Source organism: Sinocyclocheilus rhinocerous, unplaced genomic scaffold (assembly GCF_001515625.1).
Source record: "Sinocyclocheilus rhinocerous isolate Xijiao unplaced genomic scaffold, SAMN03320098_v1.1 scaffold724, whole genome shotgun sequence".
In the NCBI taxonomy this organism is placed as follows: Eukaryota; Metazoa; Chordata; class Actinopteri; order Cypriniformes; family Cyprinidae; genus Sinocyclocheilus; species Sinocyclocheilus rhinocerous.
In genome coordinates this window covers 88,551-114,964 of record NW_015658512.1, presented here as the reverse complement: position 1 = coordinate 114,964, position 26,414 = coordinate 88,551, and the positions used below count along the sequence as shown (strand labels likewise).

Here is a 26,414-nt window from a genome sequence, read left to right as displayed (position 1 = left end):
TTTCATTCAGATGAGGTGGTGCTGCTGGATCTGGATGGGCTGCCACAATAGAAGGCCTGGTATGGGCTCTGCCAGTGGGATGTCATCTGGGATGGTCTCCAGAGTGTTTGAGTGCATATTTCCACCGTCCTAACATCCTCTGCCGGCTGCTCACCCCGCTTCACAGCAAGAGGCGCTCGCAATAACGCTAATTCCGTCTGTGTTTTGACTTCAGTAAATCAGTTTTGGCAAATATATATATATATATATGCCGGGGGGGAAACATCACCAGCATTTCCTCCAGTAAGGTATAATAAATACAGTCAAAAACTAACAATTCAGGCTCCATACTTATTTTCAGTTTCATTAACAAATAACATTTTAGGACGGCAGGTCTCTTCTCGCACCGTTTCTACGCAACAGGAGCGGCAATCGGGAACACCTGGTGGCACAATTAGGAAATCCTGTGAAGGCTAGACTCGGAGCGTCCTCCGACTTCTTCTCTCTTTCACTCTCTCCAGCAGAATAAATTATGTATATGCAAATGTCAGTAACTATTGCCAAGAGAGCAATTTTCATTTTCATCCATCTTTTTTGCCGCTGGTGGATTTATTGTAAACTCAATTTACATTAAAGGTTTAATTTGCTGACGGAGTGCTGGACATTTGTGTGTGTGTCTGTGTGTGTCCGTGTAGCACACACACACTCACATATTCCTGTAGCTCAAACAGTAAAGCACTGCACTAATGCTAAGGTCATGGGTTCGATTCTGATCACACGTGCACCTAGAATGCAATGAAAGTTGGATAAAAACGTGTGTGTGTGTGTGTGTGTGTGTGTGTGTGTGTGTTGTGTGTAATTGTTGGATTTGTGTGGCTTTAATGGATCATTGTGCTATTGGATCAGATGTTTTGATCATCTCTCCTGTGTGTATTCTGTCATATACACTCTTATTTTGAGTCTCTTTCATAAAGGCAGCTGGTTTTCATGATGCTTGTTTCTGTAAGAGTATCTCACACACACACACACACACGCGCGCGTGTGTCTGCCGGCTCTCGTTGTGCTGCTCACAGGAGTGTGTGAGTGAGATGTGCTGTGACAGCAGCTGCTGGCAGATGATTACTGGACATATGCACACCGTCACATGATCAGCCTGCTCCGTGTGTGTGTGTGTGTTAGGGGTTGGAAAGCTCAGGATAGAGTTAGGGTGACATTTAAGCAATGAAAATTCTGTCGTCACACATTTTTCTTCATGTATATTATTTAATATATTTACTTAATTGTAGTGTGTTCTGCTGGGTTTAGTAATTCATTTGGACTTCAATTACATCAATCAGATGCAACAGAATACTTTACTCAAAATATATCTTCCTCAGTGCGTCGTAACAGCTGCTCGATCTGCGTACCATCACTGTGACTGAATTCATCCATCCATCCATCCGTTCATCCATCCATCCATACGTTAATTCATCCGTTCATCCATCCGGTCGTCCGTACATTTGTCCAAACATCCATCCATCCATACGTTCATCCATCCCTTCATCCATCCATCCGTCCATCCATCCATCCGTTCATCCATCCATCATCCATCTGTCCGTTCATCCATCCATCCATACGTTCATCCATCCATCCATACGTTCATCCATACGTTCATCCATCCATCCGTTCATCCATCCGTTCATCCATCCATCCGTTTATCCATCCGTTCATCCATCCGTCCATCCATCATCCATCTGTCCATTCATCCATCCATCCATACGTTCATCCATCCCTTCATCCATCCATCCATCCATCCGTCCATCCATCCATCCATCCATCTGTCCGTTCATCCATCCGTATATTCATTCATTCATCCGTCCGTCCATCCGTGTATCAACGGAGCGGCGTCTGAAGCGCAGCAGGCGTTTCAGGAGGAAGTTAATTGGGTGTAATCAAGCTTAGCTGTGCGTACGTGTGCTGCCAGCGAGATTGCATGAAACTCACTGCTGCTAAAACACGTTTGTGAAATGAATGATAACGGCCCAAAACAGCCCAACATCCCATAATGAGCAATAAGAAGAATGATGAGCACAAAATAATAACTGTCTCCTGTAAGTATGTTGACAATATTTCCACAGAAACTCCTTAATTGAATCTGTTTCCCTGCGAGAGACGATGTTTGTATTCCTCTCTCTCTCTCTCTTGTTCTTTCTCTCTCTCTCTCGATCTCTCTCTCTCTCAGCTTTATCTCCTCAATTAAACTGCTGACATTTTCAGCATCCCAGATCTGAAATGAAAAAGCTCTCGGTTGCCCACAGGATGTTTTTACAGCGTTTATGCCATGTATGAAGTGACTGTGATCTGCCAGACAAACGTCATCAGTTTTTACGTTATGAAGCAGACATATAATAATCACAAAATGCCCTCATTCACCATTTTATTTGACGTCTTGGCATTGAAACCTTCTTTCTGCAGCGTCTGGCCTCTCATGAGCTGGTTCTTGCTTTAGTCCTGGTTTTTGGGATCACATCAGGGGCTGGATTCTTGAAATGTTTTGAAAATAAATGTGTAGAATTTTTTTTTATTCCCCAAATATTCTTTTCTTTTTTTATTAAGACAAAATGTAGCAAGAATTCTTTTTTTTATTCAGTATAAATGACTTCTTAAAGTTAGCATAAACTTCACACTGTCTTAAATCCCCAAATTTAAGATGTTGAATGAATTCATGAATTAGGTTGGTTTCAGATGATATCTGCACTCGTTTCCTGCAGCTCTTGATGACTGAAGGTTAGTCAAAAGGTTTTCAACAAGAAAATTCATTAAACAAACACTTTTTATGGCCTTTAAGTCAAGTCAAGTCAACATTATTTATATAGCAATTTTTACAATGCAGATTGTGTCAAAGTAGCTTTACAGTATTAAACAGAGAAATAGTGTGTCAAAATAGTGTGCCGTTCTCCTCTGGCCAGACGAAACCAGCCGTTTAATTCTAGGCTGCAACAAAGTCAGATTGTGCAGAGGACTCGTCTGGTTCCCGTGATCTTGTCCCGATGTCCATCTAGATGATGGGGTCTTTGGAGGGAATCTGTCTCTGGGGCTCATCTAGTTGTCCTGATCTCCGCTTTAGAAAAACAATATGATCGTGAGGTGCTTACTGTGTTTAATAGGTAAGGGATAATGTACATCCAGCCAGTTCTTATCGCAGAATAAAGCCCAACAGGTTTATCGTTGCGAAGCGGAGGGCTGTTGTATAAGACTGAAGGGCTTTATTTTTAACTGGCTGGATGTACATTATCCCGCTTATTACATGGCTACTTGCCACAAAACTAAATAATTAGACACGAAATATTGATTTGAGCTGTAATATTTGAACGCAAAGCTTCCGTGAAGAAAGCATTTGCTAGTAAGCGGCAAGTTCAAACTAGACGGACATTAAGAGATATGGTACAGACATACTACTTATTACACGGCATTTCACAACATAAATAATTATGGCAATAAAAGATATTGATTTAAGATGAAACCGTTTTAAAATCTTACAAGTTTGTTAGTTATCTTACAATCCATTACAGTGTACAAACCAATCGTCTCAAAATGGCAGCAGCTGCGTTTGTATGAAACAAGAGAGAGCAAGTCCGCAATGCCAGGATGACAGAATTAAATATTTGTACAGAGAATATTGATTTGAGTTTTAATATTTTATTAGACAACCAAATGCAAAGCTTCCATGAAGAAAAAAATGTTCTGAGCAAGCGAATAGTGCCGACTGCAGTTACCCTGATGAGCCTGTGTTGTTAGTTTTTACCGGTTGTTAACGGGGAATAACATACCTCGGAATGTGCTGACTGACCAATCAGAATCGAGTATTCCACAGAGCCGTGTAATAAATAGATTTATCATTAATATTCGTCAGGATTTATTTTGTTATATTACACTACTGTCATTTTATTCTGAAGAAAAGAGAATATTTGAGAACTTTTGAGAAAATTTGAAGAATTGCACTTGAGAATTTCTTGAGATCAGTTCTTAAGACGATTGTTGTGAATCCAGCCTCAGGTCCCGAGAGTCTCTGCTGATGCTTCATTAGATTCTTCAGAATGATGTTGAGAGGAGAAACAGCCATTGACGTGACTTACATTTCTTTCTGAAAATCAGCTCTGAAATAAACGCACACACTTGACAAGAAAAGAGAAATATAATGGCTGAAGATTCTGTAATTGCTCTGTCTCTCCCTAAACGAATGTCCCGTTCTGAGACATTTAATTTCACGTGTAATAAACATACGTGCAGAAGTAAGCCAGCACACACACACACACACACACACTCTCTGTACAGTAGGATAATTAAAAGAAATAATCATATTTTAACCATCTTCCATTTCACAAAGCAAAAGCATCATGAAGTTCGTTATACTGCTGCAATGAACCTTAATTAGCCCCCCCCCCAATACTGGCTGCCACGGCAACCAGCCCCCTCCTGTTGCCATAGCAACAGAGACCCGTAACATTTTAATAAGTGTGTTTTTTTGCTGTCAGTGTTTGTAAATGTCACCTGACAGCAGCCGCACTGCTGGCATCTCTGAAAGATCCTGCCAAAACTCATCAGGGATTCCTGCATTCCTGCGTTCCTTCACCCGTTCCCCCTCCACACGAGTGTCCGGCCGAACACATCCTTCACAGAGCAGCTCTGCTGAGATTTGATAGGATTTCGATTTGACTCGCTGTCCGGCAGGCTTTGACTTTCTCAGCGTGCTAAATGAGTCTTCGTGTTTTATTTTGGGGATTTGGCGCTCGGAGAGAGAGAATGCAGGGATAAATAATGCGACACGCTTCTCTCGGTGTTAATTAGCTGCTGCGCTGTTTCTTTACTAAATAAAACATTGAGGGAGACACAATTAGCCAAGCCTGTCGAGCTCTCAGCATCTGTCTGCAGCAGCTGTTTCAGACAGACAGAACGTGGGATAATTGAGGAGGAGGAGAGATGCTGGACGAAATGCCGCTGGGACGCAGCGCTAGACTTATCGGAGAACATTCGGAGCAGTGCAGAATCTGTTTCTAAATGACAAATTATAAATGTATGGAGTTTTGGACAGTCTAGAGTTTATGGGCGAATTCCAAACAGCTTTTTTGCGCCCTTGAAGGGCATTTCGGGAAGGGGACGCCATTTGTAGGGACGTTCCAAATGAAAGTGATCTGAATCCCTTCACGAAGGGCCCTGCCAGAAGTCCGTTAGCGAAAGGTACATGTGATGGTCACTTCACGGAAGTAATTACCGTTTGTGATCATGTGATCTTCGGTTAGGAGATCTTGTGATGCATTTTAAAGCAAAGTTGGGGTTGATTTTGACTTCACATACAAATGTAAGTCGAATAGGCTAATTAAATTTGTCTTTATTTTATTGTAATACAAAATATTTTTCTTCAGTGATAGAAATATGATTTAAGATGGTAGTGAAAGCAAGTGTCAGCAAGTATAGCATTAACAAAGTTTAATGGTAATAAGACACAATTAGAAAATATTAGAATAAAATAATAATAAGAAGAAATATTTATTTGCAACAACTGATGGAGTGTCGAATGCTGCACGCACGTGGAGCGTTGTCAAGGTAACATTTGGCCAGTCATTCCCTTCACCAAGGGAGTTCCAAACGCTTATACCAGACAGTAATGCATGTGACATCAGTGTCAGTTACCACAGAAGCTGGGTTTGTTTCAACACACAATAAACGCATGTGCAGCAGTGCACTTGTATTGTAAGCATATGGAGCGAGGCCTTCCAGCGGGTCTGACCGCTCTTGCATGAGCTCTTCGGTAGAAACGTTCATTATGTGAGCTGTGTTTGTGGCTGAATTGTCATGTGGACTCTTCTCGGTCTGCTCATGTGCTGCGGATGAGTTTCTCCAGCTATAGGCCTATCCATGTTTTCTCCTGCTGTGGACGTGAAGCACAAGCTCATACCTGATGATGTCACAGCAGTTTGTTTCATGTGAACACAGACGGTGTGTTTGAGCTCAGCAGTGTCTCCATTACTGTACATGTGATTCTTACAAACCGAGTCTGAACTATTTTCACTGTCAGTCATCATCATCATGTCGCAGATGCTGTAGACAGAGCTGAGCATCTAGAAGTGCTGCGGTTTAAATGAATTGTATTTAAGTCCAGTTTCTGATAAAGATTATGTTTGCTATGAACATTCCTGTAGATTTTCATTTCAAATCACAGACACTGTAAACTATTTTAAAGTAAATAAAACAGTAAAACAATAAAATAACATTTATTAGTTTCTACTTTAAAAATTCACATTTAACTCAATGCGTTAATTGCTGTTTCTTTGTAATTATTTGTGAAATTTCTTTAAGCGCTCGTCTATCTATCACATGATGCTGGTGTCTGTTGTCATGGTTTTACCTGTAGGGTGTTGTGATGTGAGTGTTGTTTGCTTAAGTGAGAAAGAGATGAGATGCTGATCTGTGAGTGTGCATGTGTGTAAGAAAGAGAGAGAGAAAGAGAGCATGCGATTTTCTTCTGGCCTCTTACTGGGTCACAGCTGCTAAAATACTCCTACATGATCAGTCAACTGCTGTTCACACAGTTACACACGCACTCACACACACACTCGCACTCTCACTCACACTCTTACACATTCACGCGCACACTCACTCACTCAAACACACACACACTCACTCGCACACTCACGACTGTGTTATTTCATGTATCAAGGCCTCATGTTGTGCTGTCAGATGCTGTACGTCGGTCCTGTTGTATTAACGCAGTGTTCTCTGTCTCCGCAGTGGACGGCTGTACGGATTGGTCTGTGGACTACCTGAAATACAAAGTTCTGCTCGGGGAGCCTGTGAGGATTAAATGCGCTTTATTTTATGGATACATCCGTGCGAACTACACACATGCTCAGAGTGCCGGACTCAGTCTGATGTGGTACAAAAGCACCGGCCATGGAGACTTCGAGGAACCCATTTCATTCGACGGGAGCCGGATGAGTAAAGAGGAGGACTCCATCTGGTTCAGACCGGCCGAGTTACAGGACTCCGGACATTACTCATGCGTGTTAAGGTACTAGCTGTTTCTTCCTCTGTGTGTGTGTGTGTGTGTGTGTGTGTGTGTGTGTGTGTGATCTCATGTTGAACGTTTACCTGAAGCTGATTTGTGTGTGTATCTTCACACTGATTTGGCAGCATCATGACTGTCTTTGTTAAATGTAAATCCCAATTCCCAAGACGAATGTTTGTGATTACTGGATCAGTAGTGAATCAGCTGTAAGCAGATCTACTCAAGAGGTGCATATCATCCTCAAAAACATTATTAAAGTCATCAATAAAATTTGATTAGATGATTAGACACTTAACTTCTGCCAAATTGTTGACTTGATTGCACAGATACTATTTGAACTGAACTGAGCTGGATGATGACAACACTGAATCAATGATGAACTGACTTTATTGTCCTCTTGCATTATCGACACACTATTTTCCTGTTTAACACTGTAACGCTGCTTTGACACAATCAGTATTTTATAAAGTGCTATAGAAATAAAGGTGACTTGACTTGAGATGACAAAGCAATATAGTGAATGAAATAGAAATAATAATAATAATAATTATTATTATTATTAGTGTTAATGTTAGTATTATTATTACATTGAGACGTACATTCTACTGTACAATAGTAATATATTTCTGTCACAATTTCTTCAAGTTAAACTGGACTTTTATGTTGGCGGTTTGTGCTGAAGGTCTGAGAGTCTCACACTGAGAGTGTGTTTGACGGTGATTTTTCTGAACATAAATGCTGTAAAGCTGCTGAAGTGACTGTCAGAGCAGCTCTGGAGATGAAGTTATGCGCTCATATATTGAAACACTGTGAGCGTCACGCGTGTTTGAGTTTGTGTTTCAGTCCAAACTACGGCTCTCATTCACACAGAGACACGCAGAACATGCAGATTCATATTTAAATAGTCCTGTCTTGGTTCAATATTCAAAGACACTAGACCGTCTGATGATTTATGTGTACTCACCATTGACTACTTTTGATTTATTCATCCAAAATCGGAAAATTCCATGACATTCCGTGTTATACAGTGAATTCCATTTTTATGACTGGATTTTGCAATTCCATCCCACGTTTTTCACATCTCAGGAATCACAGAGGCCCCAGGAGTTCTTTTGACAGTCTTTCTAAATGTTGGTCTCATTCATTGTGAATCTGTTGTTTTGTAATGGGCGGGTTTGCAGGGATTTGATTTGGGCTGATGGTCACATCCATTTACAGTAATCAGGAGCAACACTAACTCAATCAATAAGACCTCATCCATCCGTCCTGTTAGACAGACAGAGACAGAGGAGAATGGACTTGTGTCTGGTGTATTAATATAGAGACTCATCAAAACAAATGACAGCTGTGAGTGAAGCACATGATGAGATCAGATCATACCACCTCGTGATGCTTTCATTCCACTCTTTCTGATGCCGCACTTTTACCATTTATGATGTGTATTCAATAATTAGGTTTCATGCATTTTCGATTCAGGTCATGTCTCTGAAGTAAATGAAAGATTCAAGCGCCGGTTCTTCTGATGTGACGGTGTTTGTGAACAGCAGCAGTTCCGCCGCAGAGGTCAATCCACCAGAAACGGGGAAAGCGCGGCATACTGCATGTTGTAGTACGTCGTTAACCTCGCAGGTAAAGGCCGTTTCCTGTCAATGGCTCATTAGGAGAAGAAGACGTTTGAGTCTCTCTCTGAACTGAGACAGCTCTGATCTGAAGCGAAACACTGTAACAAATGATGAAGGAGAACTTCAGTGGAGTTTAAAGGAGCATATTCATCACAACACAAGTGTATTACTGTACCTCGCTCCCACTCCTCTAATATCTCCATCAGATCACATGACCATCAGGAAAGGACCGTTGAGTCTTAATTTGACGAGAATCTTTCTCTCCGCCAGGTTAGAGATATAAGGAAGCTTTAGCTGTTGGTATGTTATGTATTATTCTGTTTATAATGTTTTTCTTTTCTGTGGTGTTGCTTCTGCCACCTACTGGACACACTGACATTACTGCAGACTTACTGTACAGTCTGAAATCTATAGATCAGACGCCATATTGATCACGAGGCAGTGAGTAATAGACTTACAGGCTTACAATGCCACATACTGTAGAATGGGTCTAGAATAGATAACGTCATTTTCAAAACTCACAAGGTCTTGACTCATGTAAGTTTTCATGTCAAGATTGCATCAGCTGAACAGTTGTTCCCCTAGCGTTTCCGACGCAGCGTCTCGTTCCCTCGAGGAACTAGGGTTACATACGTAACCTGAGACGTTAATTAACAGTATAATCCATTGAACAGCCTGTAATTCTGTCCTTCACTGACTCGCTTTCATTCCTATCAGATATTAAACATGGTGTTTAGTTATATAATTGCGGTAATGAGGTAAACTGGTTTTGTTTCTTCAGGACTCAGCTGCTGAACGGCTCCATCCACGCTTATGAACTCATCCGCTCTTTCCTCTCAAATTGTTTATCATCTCATCATCTGCATAGTTTTTCATCATTTTCATCAGTTTTTTACTACTAATTTTTAGCCGTTCTTCTGAATTATGAAATTGCATTTACAGTTTTTTTCAGCTGCTTACACACAGAATCTTTCCTCGTCACAGTTTCTGAAAGCTGACACTCAAAGAAACTGTAAAATGTCCCTCCTCCCACTCGGTGTAAACCTGACCCCAGACAGGTAAGACAACCACCCACTCAATCCTCGCAGAAAGAGAGTGAGAGAAGATAAATATTCCCTTCACGTGGGGAATGTGGTAATGTAGGCCTTTGAAAAGCATAGGCTGTTCTTATCCATCATATTGCATCATATCTCACGGCAGGCAGACTCCTCTGCTGTGGACAGTGTCACAGTGAACTCGTACCTCATTTCTCATTGAGACCTGCTCAACACCGACAATTAGTCATTCACAAAGCTCTTGGGTCTTTGAAGGCATTGTGAGTATGGTACTTCTCTGACCTTTGGCAATTCAGAGGCATTCTTGACAGCTGGTTTAAGTTACACCTCATCTTAGAGCTATGTCACCAGATCTTTATTTTATTTTATTTTATTTTATTTTATTTTATTATCAAACACCAGAGCCACACACTAAATCTTGGCCTCTGACTCAGTTTTCAATTTCATAAAACACTTTTTGCAAAACACAACACACAATTCTCTATGTAACACACACAAACATCTAACAGGAATTAATATTATGGCAAAGCTGTTTGCAAATGTTAGCTTTTGAGATGTGTTTGTGATATTTTGAATGCAGTGCTTCATTTTGCAAGAGATGTGAGGCTTTTTGCATTTTGTGAGCAATTCTTGGATATGTGTGTGAAGTTTTGAAAAAAAGAGACAGAGTTTTGAAAATGTGTGTAAGCTGTTGAAAAAAACTGTAAACTGAATTTCTAAAGAGGCAGGGGCATTTTAGTTTATCTGCACTAACGATCAATGAATCTCTGAACAATTTAATTGTGTCTTTGAACATGGAATAATTTGATCCATTAAGAATGAAATGTGATTTTGTGATTTATTTTTCAGTGTTAGTGTTGATTGTAAAATGTAGGCTTCATTTAATTAGGGGAGTTAAAAAGCAGAGTGGTTAATGCTATTTCAGATGCAGATTCCAGAAATGTTTTCTTATGTTGGAACGAAAGACACTAAGTACCGGATGAAGTGCTTCTTATTGTTACCCAAAAACACAAAATGGAAGAAAGAGATAAAACTGAACACAAGTTTGCTACATGTTCTAGTTTTACAATTATAGTATTTTTATGTTCCTATATCCCCTGCTGCAGACTATCACATAAGTAAACAACCTTATTGCCTAGTCATATGGGAAACTTGACTCTGTGTGTGTGTGTGTGTGTGTGTGTGTGTTTGATCAGTACTATATTGTTGTTGTGTTCAGACACAGTGTAGAGCCGCACTCATCTGTATCTGCACCATCAGATTGATTTATTATTGGTGTGGCAGTCAAATGTACACATCACATTAATTTAAACAGTCACTGAACATTAGAATAGTTAATAGAGCTGAAAAGTCAGAAACAAGCATTAGAAACTGAGATGAGAGGCAGGTGTTCATGGGTTTATGTGACGGACCAGGCTCTTGTGACTGAAAGGATTGAGAGACGTGGTGATGAAGAGAGAGAATAGGGTCTAACTTCATGTTAGCGGAGGGATACTGGCTGAATTGAGGCCTGAGAGGCATTATGGGTAAACAGTGGCGGTGTGTTGGGCTCCAGCAGTATATAGTTAATCAGCCGGCCTCGGCGCTGTGACACATGAGTTATGCGTCTGTCCGAATTGTGTCTCCTCCACTCCCAGCAGAGCCTGACCTTCCTCCGGCTCATAAATAACCCAGCGCTCATAAAATACTGATTTAAAGAAGCGCTGTAGTGAACCACGACGGGCCGCAGCGCATCCTCCGACAGACGTCACTCGAGGGACAGCATTTCTGACTCTCAGGCTGCGTCTGAAGGCATATTTCATTAACATTTCCCCCAGAATGCTCAGTTCCATCTGTTATAGTCAGAGAAATGAACCGAGTGCTGCATCACAGACGTGAATGTGGCTGAAATGCATCTGGCTTTTTGACATCCTTCAGAATCACTGTTTGATTCACACGCGTCCTCATGCAGCGTCAAAATGTACAGAGCCTGTCAAAAGTTTGGAAACATTACGATTTTTTAATGATTTCTTCTAAAGTTTCTTCTGCTCACCAAGACTGCATTTATTTGATCAAAAATACAGTAAAAACAATTATTATTGGTGCTCCGTTATTAATGTTTCATATTATTATCAATGCTAAAAACAGTTTATGCTCAATAGTTTGGTGAATATTTTTTTATGATTCTTAGGTGAAAAAGAACAGTATTTATTTGAAATATAAATATTTTGTAACATTATAAATGTCTTTACTGTCACTTTTGATCAGTTTAATGCATATTTGCTAAATAAAAGCATTAATTTCTATTAATAAAACACACACCATACTAATTTTAATGGTAGTGTATGATAGTTTCCACACAAATATTGTGCAGCACGACTGTTTTCAACATTGATAATAATCAGAAATGTTTGTTGAGCAGCAAATCAGCATATTAGAATGATTTCTGAAGATCATGTGACACTGAAGACTGGAGTAATGATGCTGAAAATACAGCTGCGCATCACAGAAATAAATTACAGTTTAACAGATATTCACATAGAAAACAGCTGTTTTACATTATAATAATATTTCACTGTTTTTACTGTACTGTATTTTTGATCAAATAATTGCAGCCTTGGTGAGCAGAACAGACTACACTAAAACATTAAAAACTCATAATATTTGGGGACTTTTGACTAGTACTGTAAATCTCATTGGACAGCTCGCGCTCCTTGTACACTCTGATTGGCCGCTTTTTGTGTCGAGTTTGACTGTATTTTCATGTTCGGTGAAACGCTCTGGATTTCTGTGTGATCCGCATGCGTTCAGAGGGAATTACGGCCCGTGTTTAATGATTTAACCAATGCAAGCTTCCCTATTCCCACATAACGGCTGCCTTCATCCACTAATTAACCGTGATAAATTCTCCTGCAAGGTCCTTAATGCTTCCAACAATGAATCAAACATGATCATACGTTTAGTCAAGATGCCATTAATTATAAACCGACCCAATTTTTAGTGGATTCACTGATATTCTTACCTTATGCTCAAATGAGCGTGGAACTGTGGGTAAAAATATTATCTGTGTACTGATAAAATCCTTTTACCGTTCTGCTGGTGAGACACACACATGATGCAGATTCAAACAGCAGAATATGTGCAACCTCAAATCCAGTGCTCCTGACGATCAGCTGAGAGGTCGATAAGTTTCATAACATAATGCTTGTAGATCACTGTCAGTGAGGGTTAGGGTTAGCGCTGGTTTCCTCCACAGAACTGCATCAGAACAGCAGAAACACTCCTCCTGAGGAAACGAGCTTTCAGTGAGATGTTTAGATCAGCCGTACACAGGTCAGGATATTTAAACTCATTTGCACAGGTGTGTCCATCTGTCTGATGATCTCACGTCACGTTGAGTCTGCATCTCTGCCTCATAAAGATTCCCCACTAAAGCTGACGGCACAGTTAACGGCGTGAGACGGCTTTAGCTATGGAGAATTCAGGAGATTCTGCAGATTCCAGAAATTACCCATGATCCTCTGCGTGTCACAGATATGTCACACCCTTTCGTCTACCAGCGGCTCAGTGAATCTACAGCAGCTCGCTGTGTTTCACTACATCAGGCCCCTATTATAATCTTGCATATTTTTTTGACAATGCTCGCGGTGACAAATACTTGTTTTCAAATGTTTTAATTAACAGAAAGTGGGAGTGTCAGTATATTAAATTAATTAAGCACAATTTTTTTTTTTTATGATTCCAGGACTTTCAAGAGCTGTTTGTTCCTTTAATAAATCAACAGATGTTAAGGGAAAAAATAAGTAATTAAGTTTTTTTTTTTAAGCATTTTAATAAAGTTAGATTATTTAAATATAACTTATATTGCGTTGTGGGTCACAGGATAAAACTGATGAAAATTAAAATACGGTTTAAACTAGAAAAAGCTGTTCTTCAGAAAAATCCTTTTGGTTTTTCAGCATTTTTGTGTATTTGAACCCTTTCCAACAATGACTGTATGATTTTGAGATGCATCTTTTCACTCCGAGGACAACTGAGGGACTCAAACACAACTATTACAGAAGGTTCAGACGCTCGCTGATGCTCCAGAAGGAGAAACCATGCACTAAGAGCCGGGGGTGAAAACTTTTTGAATTTGAAGATGAGGGTAAATTTAACTTATTTGGTCTTCTGGGAAACATGTAACTATCTTCTGTAGCTTCTGAAGGGCAGTATTAAATGAAAGAAATATGATATTTAGACAAAATAAGAAAAATGTACACATCTCCATTCTGTGCTCTTAATGCATGGTTTCTCCTTCTGGAGCATCAGCGAGTGTTTGAACCTTCTGTAATAGCTGCTTATGAGTCCCTCAGTTGTCCTCTCAAAATCATACAGTCATTGTTGGAAAGGGTTCAAATACACAAAAATGCCAAAGAATTTGTGGAACCTGAAGGATTTTTATGAAAAACAGTGGGCGGTTTAACTGTTAAACACGCAGCTGTGGATCATTCAATCTCTTGTGGACTATATGCAAACATCTTTCATGTGAAATATCTTATTCAGGTCAGTACTAAATAAACAATAACATGCATTTTGTATGATACCTCTTATTTTGGTAAAATAATTAACATTTAGCAGATTCTGCAAGGTGTATGTAAACTTTTGACCTCGACTGTATTTTGCTATGTCAGGTTCTCAGCTACCCTCTGAGGGGATTCACATTTACATTTACATTTACGCATTTGGCAGATGCTTTTATCCGAAGAAATGTACACTGCATTAAAAACATACATTTTTATGCGTTCAGGCAGAGTTATTTCACTGGGAATCAAACCCATGATCTCGGCATTGCTAGCGCCATGCTTCACTGCTGGAGCTTCACGAAAACACAATCAATCAATCAATCAATCAATCAAAGAGGCTGTTTATAATATTCTTTTTTTTTTGGAAAAGCACCATTAAAAATGTTGTTAAATATTACAATTTTAAAAATCATATGTTCTCATGTTTATTTTTGTTGTAATGTGTGAGAAGTATTCATGTTAAAGGTTTACTGTTTTACCTCTTTTTTACAGGGTGTGACTTTTCGGTGCATTGTGTTGAATTTAATTAGACTCCTAACATAAAAATCATACTCAAAACTCAAACATAATAACAAGGGTTAAAGCTTCCTGGTTGTGATCCACTGCTGTAGAGGTTTCACATTCTCCTTTCACTGTTTCTCAGTGTATTTGTATCTGTGGTTTTGTTCACCTGTGTTTTGATGAGAGCTGCGTTTAGTCTTACAGGAACAACAGTGTCGTATTATTTCAGCAGGGAATCAAACCGCAGGCTAATTATAAGACTGGAGCTGGGGATCACATGTAGTGGAGGGATGTTAATCTTTAGTTTTCATGCTGTCTGTCTCTTATTCTCCGTTCACTCTTCTTTGAGTCAACACTTTCCGTCCTTTCTTCTCTCCGTTCTGCATTGTGTTGTTTCTTCTGTTCAGGGAGTTGTTTTCCAATAAATTCAATTGTGGCAGTAAGAGGCGTCCGCTGAGAACGCCACTCTAACAAAGCTGAAAAATGGCCTGCTGGCTCTCTGCTCTCATTTCTGCTGATCTGAGATGTCCTGAGCCCAAGACAAGCAAAGGAACAATTGCTGAGAATGATGTGAAAACACAGCAGACCCTTTTAACTGAGCGTTTACAGACTCATTTCAGCAATAAAGAACAGGGATTCTGAGACGTCACACTCGTCGTAATGTGAACGTGGGATCCCTCTCTCCCGCTGATCGCCATGAAAGTGCGAGCGTCTGAAGCCTGTTTCTGTGAGGCTTGTTGACGGTGTTGGTTTGGTGTGTTTTGCAGGAACTCCACGTACTGTATGAAAGTGTCGATGTCGCTCACGGTGGCCGAGAACGACACGGGTCTCTGCTTCAACTCCAAGATGAGGTACTTCGAGAAGGCCGAGCTGAGTAAGAGCAAAGACATCCTCTGTCCTGACATTGACGACTACATACAGACCGGAAAAGAGCCAGAGATCACATGGTACAAGGTACGATCACACGCCACATTCACCGTTGTGCAGACAGGTTTAGTAGGTTTAGGTTTATATCAGTCCTGATGTCCTGAGGCACAGACGATGAGATGGAGAGTGGCATGAATTAGTCCACTTCTGCCACCCATAAGACAGGTGAAATTGGACTGCGCACTAATTCAGATGAGCGTCAAATTAAACGTATGCCACAGTTTCTGGCTAAACTGAATCAAAGACAGGTCATGGCTGAGGACATAGGTGCAGACAACATGAGCGGATTGAGTGTGAACTTCTTCATGCCACACAGTTTGATATACGAGTTGAAACTGAAAGATTAAACAAATGCACAGCGTGAGCAGCAAATGACTCATTTAATCCAAAAACAAATCACATTGATATCGGTCTTATATAAACTGAGCTAGTCTAGCAAAGAGGTTTCATTTACAGCACTTTTTCTTCTTATCAAATCTTTTTATTATCTTGTAGTGTTATTTTTTCTCACCATATGAAAGCAGTGCGTTTTAATTAAAATAGTTGAAGTGCCTCCGATCTATCATTGACAATTAGAAAACATTTAGTCTTTGAACTTTTTTTTTTTTGCTGAGTTTAACACTGGTTAACTTCAGCACAGTTTGTGCATCATCTTCTTGTGGTTCGCTGCCTTGACAATGAACTCATCTGCTCATCGACATGGAAATTAATAAGTGCTCAATAAATGATTGACAGGCAGTTTGGTAGGCAATTTACAGATGAAACTCTAGCTGTTGTCAAAACACTGTTAAGCATGAAATCAGTAGTGCTGCGATCTGTTGACAACATCGAAGGCGATTTATTAACGCGTCATTCCAATGAAATGCATTAACCGCATTAAACAGCCCATGTGTTTATGGATGCAGGAATGCCGGCCGAAGCAGTGGAGACAGAGCATCGTGAGGAAGGCGGATGTGCTCTCCATCAGAGACGTGCGGGAAGACGACATCGGGAATTACACCTGCGAATTACAGTTTGGGAGTTTCGTGGTGAGGAGGACCACCGAGCTGTCCGTCACAGGTAAGACAAGCTCTTCTGATGAGGTGTGTCCGGTCCAGATCATTCCTGCAGAGTTAAGCGTCATCTTACAGTTCATACAGTGACTGCTGACAAATATGATGCAGGGCAACAGCTCCATAAATGCAGTTATGCACTATAATTCAAGATATTTGTGTAAGAAATGCCCTTGTATGAGTTTTTGTCTCATATTTATATCATACGATATAAATAAGTAAATACGAGTAAATAAGAAGTTGATATTGTGTTATCTTTTAAACACAATATTATGTGCTTTTGCTAAATTTTGCAGAGAACATATTACCTTTAAATCCACAGCAGAATTGTTGCGCGTCCGTGCTACACAGCCGTGTTTAATTTCTGAATGAATCCGCGTTTTGAACGAATCGTGTGAATCAAAGGCCCATTCATAAATAGCCATTTACTTAATTCCTGAATGAATCAGCCATTTGAACGAATCAAATTAATTAATGACTTTTACCGCCACCTGCTGGCAGATTTAGTTTCTTATTCAGAGTATCATTTTATAATAATAATAATAATAAAAACATTAAAGGGATAGTTCACCCAAAAAAATAAAAATTCTGTCATCATTTACTCATCCTCATGTTGTTTCAAACCTTTCTTTTGTGGAACATAAAAGAAGGTATTTTGAAGGCTGTTTTGGTTACCAAATACTTTCATTGTATGAACAAAAAATACTGAGATGTTTCTCAAATTATCTTCTTTTATGTTCCATAGTTTTAGGCCATTGTAGCCTAAATATTTCTGTGTAATAAATTGTATGTTGAATCAAATTAAATGTTTCTTTCTAAAGCTACATTTTGTAATGTCTACTTGATACTTTCATAGCAATGTTCATAGCAACCTCACAAAGATACGTTATAATCAATGAAGTTGATTATATGCTGCACAACGAATTTCTTACTTACATTGCGTCTACACTTTGTTATAATGGGATGATTTGTGCTGAACACAATAACTGAACAAAAACTCCGGCAATTTGAGCGGTGGGTGGATACTAACTTAAACGCCTCTGATTAAAAAAAAATCAACAGATAGATATGTCTGTGATTGGCTACATTGCTCAATGCTGCAAAAACGCATTGAAATAGAAACCGATCTCTAGAGCGCAAACCATAGCACACTGGATAGTTTGCCAAATCTGCAATGAAATGCCATTAATACAGCTTTAACTGAGGGTGCTCTAGCGCCCCCATAGAACCGGGCCTGGATCTGATCTGTAGTTAGTTGTGATTTTCGCGGATCGCGTGTGTTGTGGTCGAGGGCAGCAGGAGGCCCGCCTATAAACGCTGCCACCACCTTCATTTAGTCTGATATTAAACCGCACAAGAGGTGCTCATGCAAACACAGTAACGAGCATCAGCTTGGCGGTTCTTCAGAAGTCCATGGTCCTGCTGTTTGGGCTTTAGAAAGAGGTTGAACAAAATTCAGAACTGAAGAATCAGTTCTCTTTCAGTTCATGCGTGTGAATTTGAATTGAATTGGCATGCAGGAATTGGAATTGTTATCCAGAGTAATTCAACACAGGTGATGCATTCTGGGAAATGGAGTGATTTTCCAGCCTGAACCATGAAAGTTAATTTCGAGTGTGTTAAAATACATATAAATTGCAGTTTTGCATTGTGTTTGCTACCTCAAATCAGTTAGAATGCAGACGGGCGAAACTAAAGGCTGATGCTCCCTCTTTTGCCGCTCTTCCATTGTGGAGGATCTCTCAGGTCAAGCCTGAAATCAGCTATCGTTTAATTCACGGCCCAGCTGGAAGAAACGCTTTCATGAGTCAGAGCGATGAGAGTCTGTCTGTGATGAGCAGCCTGCCCAGTCAACACGTGAGATCATGCGATGATCACAGTTACATCACACGATCCTCATACTGTGATCCTCACGGTGTGAGTAATAGGTGAAATCATTGTGAGTTCACACGATCCTCATACTGTGATCCTCACGGTGTGAGTACTATATGAAATCATTGTGAGTTCACACGATCCTCATACTGTGATCCTCACGGTGTGAGTAATAAGTGAAATCGTTGTGAGTTCACACGATCCTCATACTGTGATCCTCACCGTGTGAGTAAACACAGACGCACACACACACACACACACACGCGCACACAAACACACACACACTTACACACACAAAACACAGACGCACACACACACACAGCACAGACGCACACATACACGCACCCACCCACACACAAACAGGGTCTCTCTCAGTTCCAGTTTTAACGTGCTTTACTGGAATGACCGATATTTGTTGCTGCGTGCAGTTAAAACCATGCAAAATGAAAATAGTGCAGAGCATAAACATACATTAAGAAAAATAAAACAGTGTAATTGACAAAGAAATATAGTATGGATGACATTAAAGAATAAAATAAAATTACAAATAGAATAAGTAAAAGGCATTTTTATAATGCAGTGATAAGTGCTGGAGACACAGACTGGAGTCTCGTATTGTGGCAGACGAACACACTCTTGTCTACAGGAGGTGTGTTTGATCAGGGCTGCTGATGATGTCTCTATAGTGAGTTTGTGTCCAGTGAATCTGGAGCTGCTCAAGTGTTTTATCTGAGCACTGATAGTCTGTCAGTGTGTTTTTAGGGTCTGATATAATTGACTTTTACTTTGTTGATTTGTTTGAGTTTCCTAATGAGTGATGTAATTGTGCTCTGATTTGCTTGAGTTGGTCAGTGTTGTTGTGGTATGATGTGTTAGTAGATATTAGAGAAGACGTAAGGTTTCATCTCTTTCTTTCTCCACAAACGTATTAGTATGGCTGAATTGGATCATCGAAGGTCAGCAGCAAAGACACTGGTTAATAAAATGGGATTAAACACATAAAGGATATCTGTGTTATTTAACATATTTAATTGTTGTAGGTTTGCTTCATATTCTGAGTTTGCATTCCACTGTTTTATTGGTTTTGAGGAACACTGAATGTGTTTTTGTGCGAGTGAGACGAGTAAACACATGTTCATATTTAGTCTAGAACTACAGTAAGATCATGTTCACACACAACGCTCTGCACTTACTCCTGATTTCTGTCACCATGGCAACACCAGGGCTGTCACTCAATACATGGAAACAAAGTAACTGCTGTTACTCATTTGAAAAAGTAACTCAGATATTTTCTTGTAAATTAAAAAGTAATGCCTTACTTTACTATTTACTTGAAAAAGTAAACTGATTACGTAATTGTGTTACTTGTATAATGCGTTAGCCCCATCACTGTTTATATTTGAACGTCATGTGACACTCAGCATGCTTTAATTTCTCGTGTCCAGTATCTTCAGGAATCTTCTGAACGTAACCTATTATGCAGAAATGTTTCTGCTCCGGTTTGTTGCAGGTTTTGACTCACTGACTGCTGGTTAATGTGCAAAGCTGTTTTCCTCAGGCTTGTGCTACATATTAAAGATGACGGGCTCATGTCTGTCAGTGCTTCTGCTGTGGGTTTTTCTGTCCTGATGCTCTGTCTCTCGTTGTGTTTTTACTCCTGCAGTTTCTAATGGTTCACCTTCATGTGCTCTTACGTGAGCCGTCAGTTACTCAGACCATCCGTGTGTCAGTCAGATAAAAGCTCATTACTATTACAGACCCTTAAACTGTCCTTCAGGAGTGAACAGCACAGTCCAGTTTGTGCTCACAGGGAAAGAGCAAATCCTCTGTGTTCAGTTTCCATTGTTCACCAAACAGCCAGATGCAGCTTATTAATATGTATGACTTATAGAAATGGCTCATCTGCTTCCTATAGGACGTCAGCCCGACTAATGAAAACACATGATTATAATATTTGTTGCTGCGTGCAGTTAAAACCATGCAAAATGAAAATAGTGCAGAGCATAAACATACATTAAGAAAAATAAAACAGTGTAATTGACAAAGAAATATAGTATGGATGACATTAAAGAATAAAATAAAATTACAAATAGAATAAGTAAAAGGCATTTTTATAATGCAGTGATAAGTGCTGGAGACACAGACTGGAGTCTCGTATTGTGGCAGACGAACACACTCTTGTCTACAGGAGGTGTGTTTGATCAGGGCTGCTGATGATGTCTCTATAGTGAGTTTGTGTCCAGTGAATCTGGAGCTGCTCAAGTGTTTTATCTGAGCACTGATAGTCTGTCAGTGTGTTTTTAGGGTCTGATATAATTGACTTTTACTTTGTTGATTTGTTTGAGTTTCCTAATGAGTGATGTAATTGTGCTCTGATTTGCTTGAGTTGGTCAGTGTTGTTGTGGTATGATGTGTTAGTAGATATTAGAGAAGACGTAAGGTTTCATCTCTTTCTCCACAAACGTATTAGTATGGCTGAATTGGATCATCGAAGGTCAGCAGCAAAGACACTGGTTAATAAAATGGGATTAAACACATAAAGGATATCTGTGTTATTTAACATATTTAATTGTTGTAGGTTTGCTTCATATTCTGAGTTTGCATTCCACTGTTTTATTGGTTTTGAGGAACACTGAATGTGTTTTTGTGCGAGTGAGACGAGTAAACACATGTTCATATTTAGTCTAGAACTACAGTAAGATCATGTTCACACACAACGCTCTGCACTTACTCCTGATTTCTGTCACCATGGCAACACCAGGGCTGTCACTCAATACATGGAAACAAAGTAACTGCTGTTACTCATTTGAAAAAGTAACTCAGATATTTTCTTGTAAATTAAAAAGTAATGCCTTACTTTACTATTTACTTGAAAAAGTAAACTGATTACGTAATTGTGTTACTTGTATAATGCGTTAGCCCCATCACTGTTTATATTTGAACGTCATGTGACACTCAGCATGCTTTAATTTCTCGTGTCCAGTATCTTCAGGAATCTTCTGAACGTAACCTATTATGCAGAAATGTTTCTGCTCCGGTTTGTTGCAGGTTTTGACTCACTGACTGCTGGTTAATGTGCAAAGCTGTTTTCCTCAGGCTTGTGCTACATATTAAAGATGACGGGCTCATGTCTGTCAGTGCTTCTGCTGTGGGTTTTTCTGTCCTGATGCTCTGTCTCTCGTTGTGTTTTTACTCCTGCAGTTTCTAATGGTTCACCTTCATGTGCTCTTACGTGAGCCGTCAGTTACTCAGACCATCCGTGTGTCAGTCAGATAAAAGCTCATTACTATTACAGACCCTTAAACTGTCCTTCAGGAGTGAACAGCACAGTCCAGTTTGTGCTCACAGGGAAAGAGCAAATCCTCTGTGTTCAGTTTCCATTGTTCACCAAACAGCCAGATGCAGCTTATTAATATGTATGACTTATAGAAATGGCTCATCTGCTTCCTATAGGACGTCAGCCCGACTAATGAAAACACATGATTATACGTATTGAATTTGTGTCATGGATTTGGCTCAGAGTCAGTGCTTAAAACATGTTCCCAAATCGGAGGGTAGAGATTGATTTATTTTTCTTTTATGGAAAGAGACGGAAGTCTTTAGGAGTATGATGAACTCCCTCTGGATATTCATTAAAAAAACTCCATATTAATTCCAGCTCAAGTCTCTAATATCCGATTGCAAATTTATTTTCCACCATGTCTTTGCCATGTATTCTAAATCGAAATCAACATAAAACAAAGATTTTTTTAATGCTGTCTGCTAACCTAATTCTGATGTCAAAGCTGGGAAAGATTGAATTTTGAATAAATACTTTTGCAGATCAGCTTCATAGAGAACATACACGTGTGTTGATGTTCAGGATAGGTGGGTGTCTTATTCGTGTTTGATATTAGTGATGTTGCACACTATTAAAATCATGCGTTATGCCCTAAATGAATTTTCCCATTGTTTAAGTCACGGCTTTTGATTCAGTATGATTCATTGAGTCATTTAATCACAGAAGCGGTATGGTGTTTCCATGGAATCACCTGTTTTCAGTTCTGTTAGTGTCTTAATTTGTCTGGAGACACTAACAGAATCGCCACGCGTCTGATCGTTCGCTGTATATTCACTGAGAAATGCAGCTTTGCGTCAGGTTTGCAGCATGTGCTTTGAATGCTGCAGCATCGTTTTTTTTGTGGCAGTGGTAATACAGTTTTGGTATTATTTTATAATGCATTAGGAACTGGGTTCCTAGCCAGAGTTTTGCCAGAGAAATATGGATCAGCTTACAGCTGCATCCTGCGGCTCAGAGAGGAGCCGTTATATAACAGCATCGTGCTGGAGAGCAGGTGAACATCACAGCGGCGTTCAGTCCTGTCCGCTGATTATCATATGAAGGGTGAATAATTATTCACTTAATTGAGTATAATGATGGTGTGCAGAGGGTCTCTGATTCAGGCGCTGCTGTCCTTTCTGAGAGTGTTTGGATCTTTTTTCCTGGAGGAAACCGAGTGAACACTGAAGCATTGAGTGTGTTTGTGCAGCTCTCTCTCTCTCTCCAGGAACAGTAAAGCTCATCCCACATAAAAATCAATATTTAATGTCAACATTTTATTATGTTTTTTTCCTCTTGTGCTTTTTCATATGAGCTCAGATGAGGCAGTCGCCGCTTGTGTGTGATATTAGTGTGTGTTGTGTTGTTTGTGGCGCCACACGTCACCTGTCAGCCCAACTTCAGATCTGTCACTCAAACTGCTGTCGTCGTGGCAACAGAGTGGAAACTAATGAGAGATATTCCCACCTTATGGTTCCTGTACTGCCATATTACATATGAGAGAGAGGGAGGGAAATGAAGAGAACAGCTGCAGTAGACAGAGCGAGAGAAATAAACGAAGGCTTGATGCAGAGAGAAGAAAAATACGGCTGAAGAGAACGGAGAGAGAGAGAGCGTTTGGAGTATTCAGTATGATGGATGAGCATGTGATCTGTCATGTGGCTCATTTTCATAAACGCATTACTGATGGAGACACTCGTCTAGCAGCTGCTCTCTTTACAGGGTTAAACGGCAGCCGACCCTCTTCATATATAACACCACTCCACATTTCTCTCTGTCGTCTCATCAGTACGCTTACATGAAGCTGCAGCGGGCGTTGTGTAGTTGAGATGCAGCTGACATCTCTGTCCCAGAGCACGTGACATGATGCGCTGTCCAATAAAACACACGCCGTGTGATGCGTCCGGAGCCAGCCACAGTCTGATTAACGTGTAGATCACAGGATCATTAAAGGATAAGTGCACTTCCAGAATGAAAATTTCCTGATAATTTACTCACCCCCATGTCATCCAAGACGTTCATGTCTTTCTTTCTTTCGCAAAGAAATTAAAGTTTTTGAGGAAAACATTCCAGGATTTTTCTCCATATAGTGGACTTCAATGGTGGCCAACAATTTCAAGGTCCAAAATGCAGTTTCAATGCAGCTTCAAAGAGCTCCACACGATCCCAGCCGAGGAATAAGGGTCTTATCTAGCGAAACCATCGCTCATTTTCTTAAAAAAAAAAATCATAATTATCCACTTTTTAACCACAAATGCTGGGCTTGCTCTAGCTCTGCGATATGTCTTCACACATTATGTAATCCTGTTGGAAAGGTCATGCGCGGTTAGTTCTTCATCTGTGAGCTTTGGTTAAAAACTCTATCTCATTTTCTCCTCCAACTTTAAAATCATCCGACATCGTTGTTTTACCTTTTTTGTAAAGGGCAATGACTTTTTTTGCATGTTGGCTTTGTAAACACTGGGTCGGTGCTTCCGCCTACGTCACACATCAGTTAATAAAGACGCGCATCACAGAGCTAACGCTAGCCAAGCATTTGTGGTTGAAAAGTGTATAAATATAATTTTTTGTAAGAAAATGAGCGAAGTGCACTTCCAGAATGAAAATTTCCTGATAATTTACTCACCCCCATGTCATCCAAGACGTTCATGTCTTTCTTTCTTTCGCAAAGAAATTAAAGTTTTTGAGGAAAACATTCCAGGATTTTTCTCCATATAGTGGACTTCAATGGTGGCCAACAATTTCAAGGTCCAAAATGCAGTTTCAATGCAGCTTCAAAGAGCTCCACACGATCCCAGCCGAGGAATAAGGGTCTTATCTAGCGAAACCATCGCTCATTTTCTTAAAAAAAAAAATCATAATTATCCACTTTTTAACCACAAATGCTGGGCTTGCTCTAGCTCTGCGATATGTCTTCACACATTATGTAATCCTGTTGGAAAGGTCATGCGCGGTTAGTTCTTCATCTGTGAGCTTTGGTTAAAAACTCTATCTCATTTTCTCCTCCAACTTTAAAATCATCCGACATCGTTGTTTTACCTTTTTTGTAAAGGGCAATGACTTTTTTTGCATGTTGGCTTTGTAAACACTGGGTCGGTGCTTCCGCCTACGTCACGCGTGACCTTTCCAACATCAGCTAATAAAGATGCGCATCACAGAGCTAACGCTAGCCTAGCATTTGTGGTTAAAAAGTGTATAAATATACATTTTTTTCAGAAAATGACAGATCGTTTCGCTAGATAATAATAATAATAATAATAATAATTATTATTATTATTATTGTTAATCCTCGGCTGGGATCGTGTAGAGCTCTTTGAAATTGCATTTTGGACGTTCAAATCGTTGGCCACCATTGAAGTCCACTATATGGAGAAAAATCCTGCAATGTTTTCCTCAAAAAACGTAATTTCTTTGTGACTGAAGAAAGAAAGATATGAACATCTTGGATGACATGGGGGTGAGTAAATTATCAGGAAAATTTTATTCTGGAAGTGGACTTATCCTTTAACAAAAATCTGACTGATTTCAGTGGGACTAAAGCCATCTGGACATTTATGATGTTTAATTGTATGACTTCTTGTTTATTTAGGATCTTCTCAAACTGACGAGTGGTATGACGCACATGGAGCCGGCAGGACATCAGGCTGATTGTGAAGGGAAACTAAAAGAGAAGCTGAGGCTGCTGTCCTGATGTGTGTCGGGGTTTGTGATGAGGAGGCACTTTTCCTCTGAGCTCAGAGTCGTTTTAAATAAATGAGCGGCGTGGAGGAGAATGTCTAATGCAGTTATATTTAGCAGTCGTTAGTGAGGCCTGGTCAAATGAAGGGCTGTTTTTAAAGTGTTCTTCGTTAATTACACAGGATCCTCCATCTTTATGGAGCACGAGTGAGTTCTGGATTCTGAGAACTATATTCAGGTCAGAGAGATCCATACTGGGACTAACACATGATACTGACACTCTGGTTATGTAAGGGCTCTGACTGTGTGGCCTTGAAGCGGTGCTTCTCAACCTTCTCCATTCTAAAGCCCCCATATATGATATGACTTTGTCATTATGACAAAGCTGCTTGTTTTCACTGTCAGAAGCTGGGCATGTCAAATAAAAAAAAAAAAAAGTTATTGAGGTTTGAAAAAAGTTTACGTGTTGATTTTGTGTATTTTAGCACATTAACCGAGTTAATTATTTTTTAATATATTAATTATAATTGTTATTATTTATTAATGTAGCCCCTTTGCATGCTTGCAGAGAACCTCTGCCTTAAAGCATACCTTGATTAGTCCCAGAACACATTGCGATGAGCGCATTACCAAACAGTGTTGGGGAAGCTACTCTGAAACTGTAGCTTGACCAGCTACAAGCTACTCATAAATTAAAGTAGTTAAGCTACATTCAAGCTCCCCTTCTGAAAAAGTTACTGTAGCTGTTACTATCAAGAAGTAGCAAGCTACATTGAAACTACTTTCAATTTTTTTTATTATTATTCTTTTCTTTTTTTTT

At 39.8% G+C, this 26,414-nt stretch overlaps 1 protein-coding gene across 1 annotated transcript in view; it reads left to right on the top strand.

The window, feature by feature from the left end:
- The window catches only part of LOC107722342 (interleukin-1 receptor accessory protein-like 1-B), a 118,343-nt gene that overhangs the window by 71,008 nt on the left and 20,921 nt on the right, over window positions 1-26,414 (top strand). Inside the window, exons 3-5 of the mRNA XM_016530668.1 lie at window positions 6,748-7,027; window positions 15,514-15,700; window positions 16,579-16,732. Of these exons, the coding sequence (XP_016386154.1) occupies window positions 6,748-7,027; window positions 15,514-15,700; window positions 16,579-16,732 (621 nt within the window). The remainder of the gene's footprint in view (window positions 1-6,747; window positions 7,028-15,513; window positions 15,701-16,578; window positions 16,733-26,414) is intronic.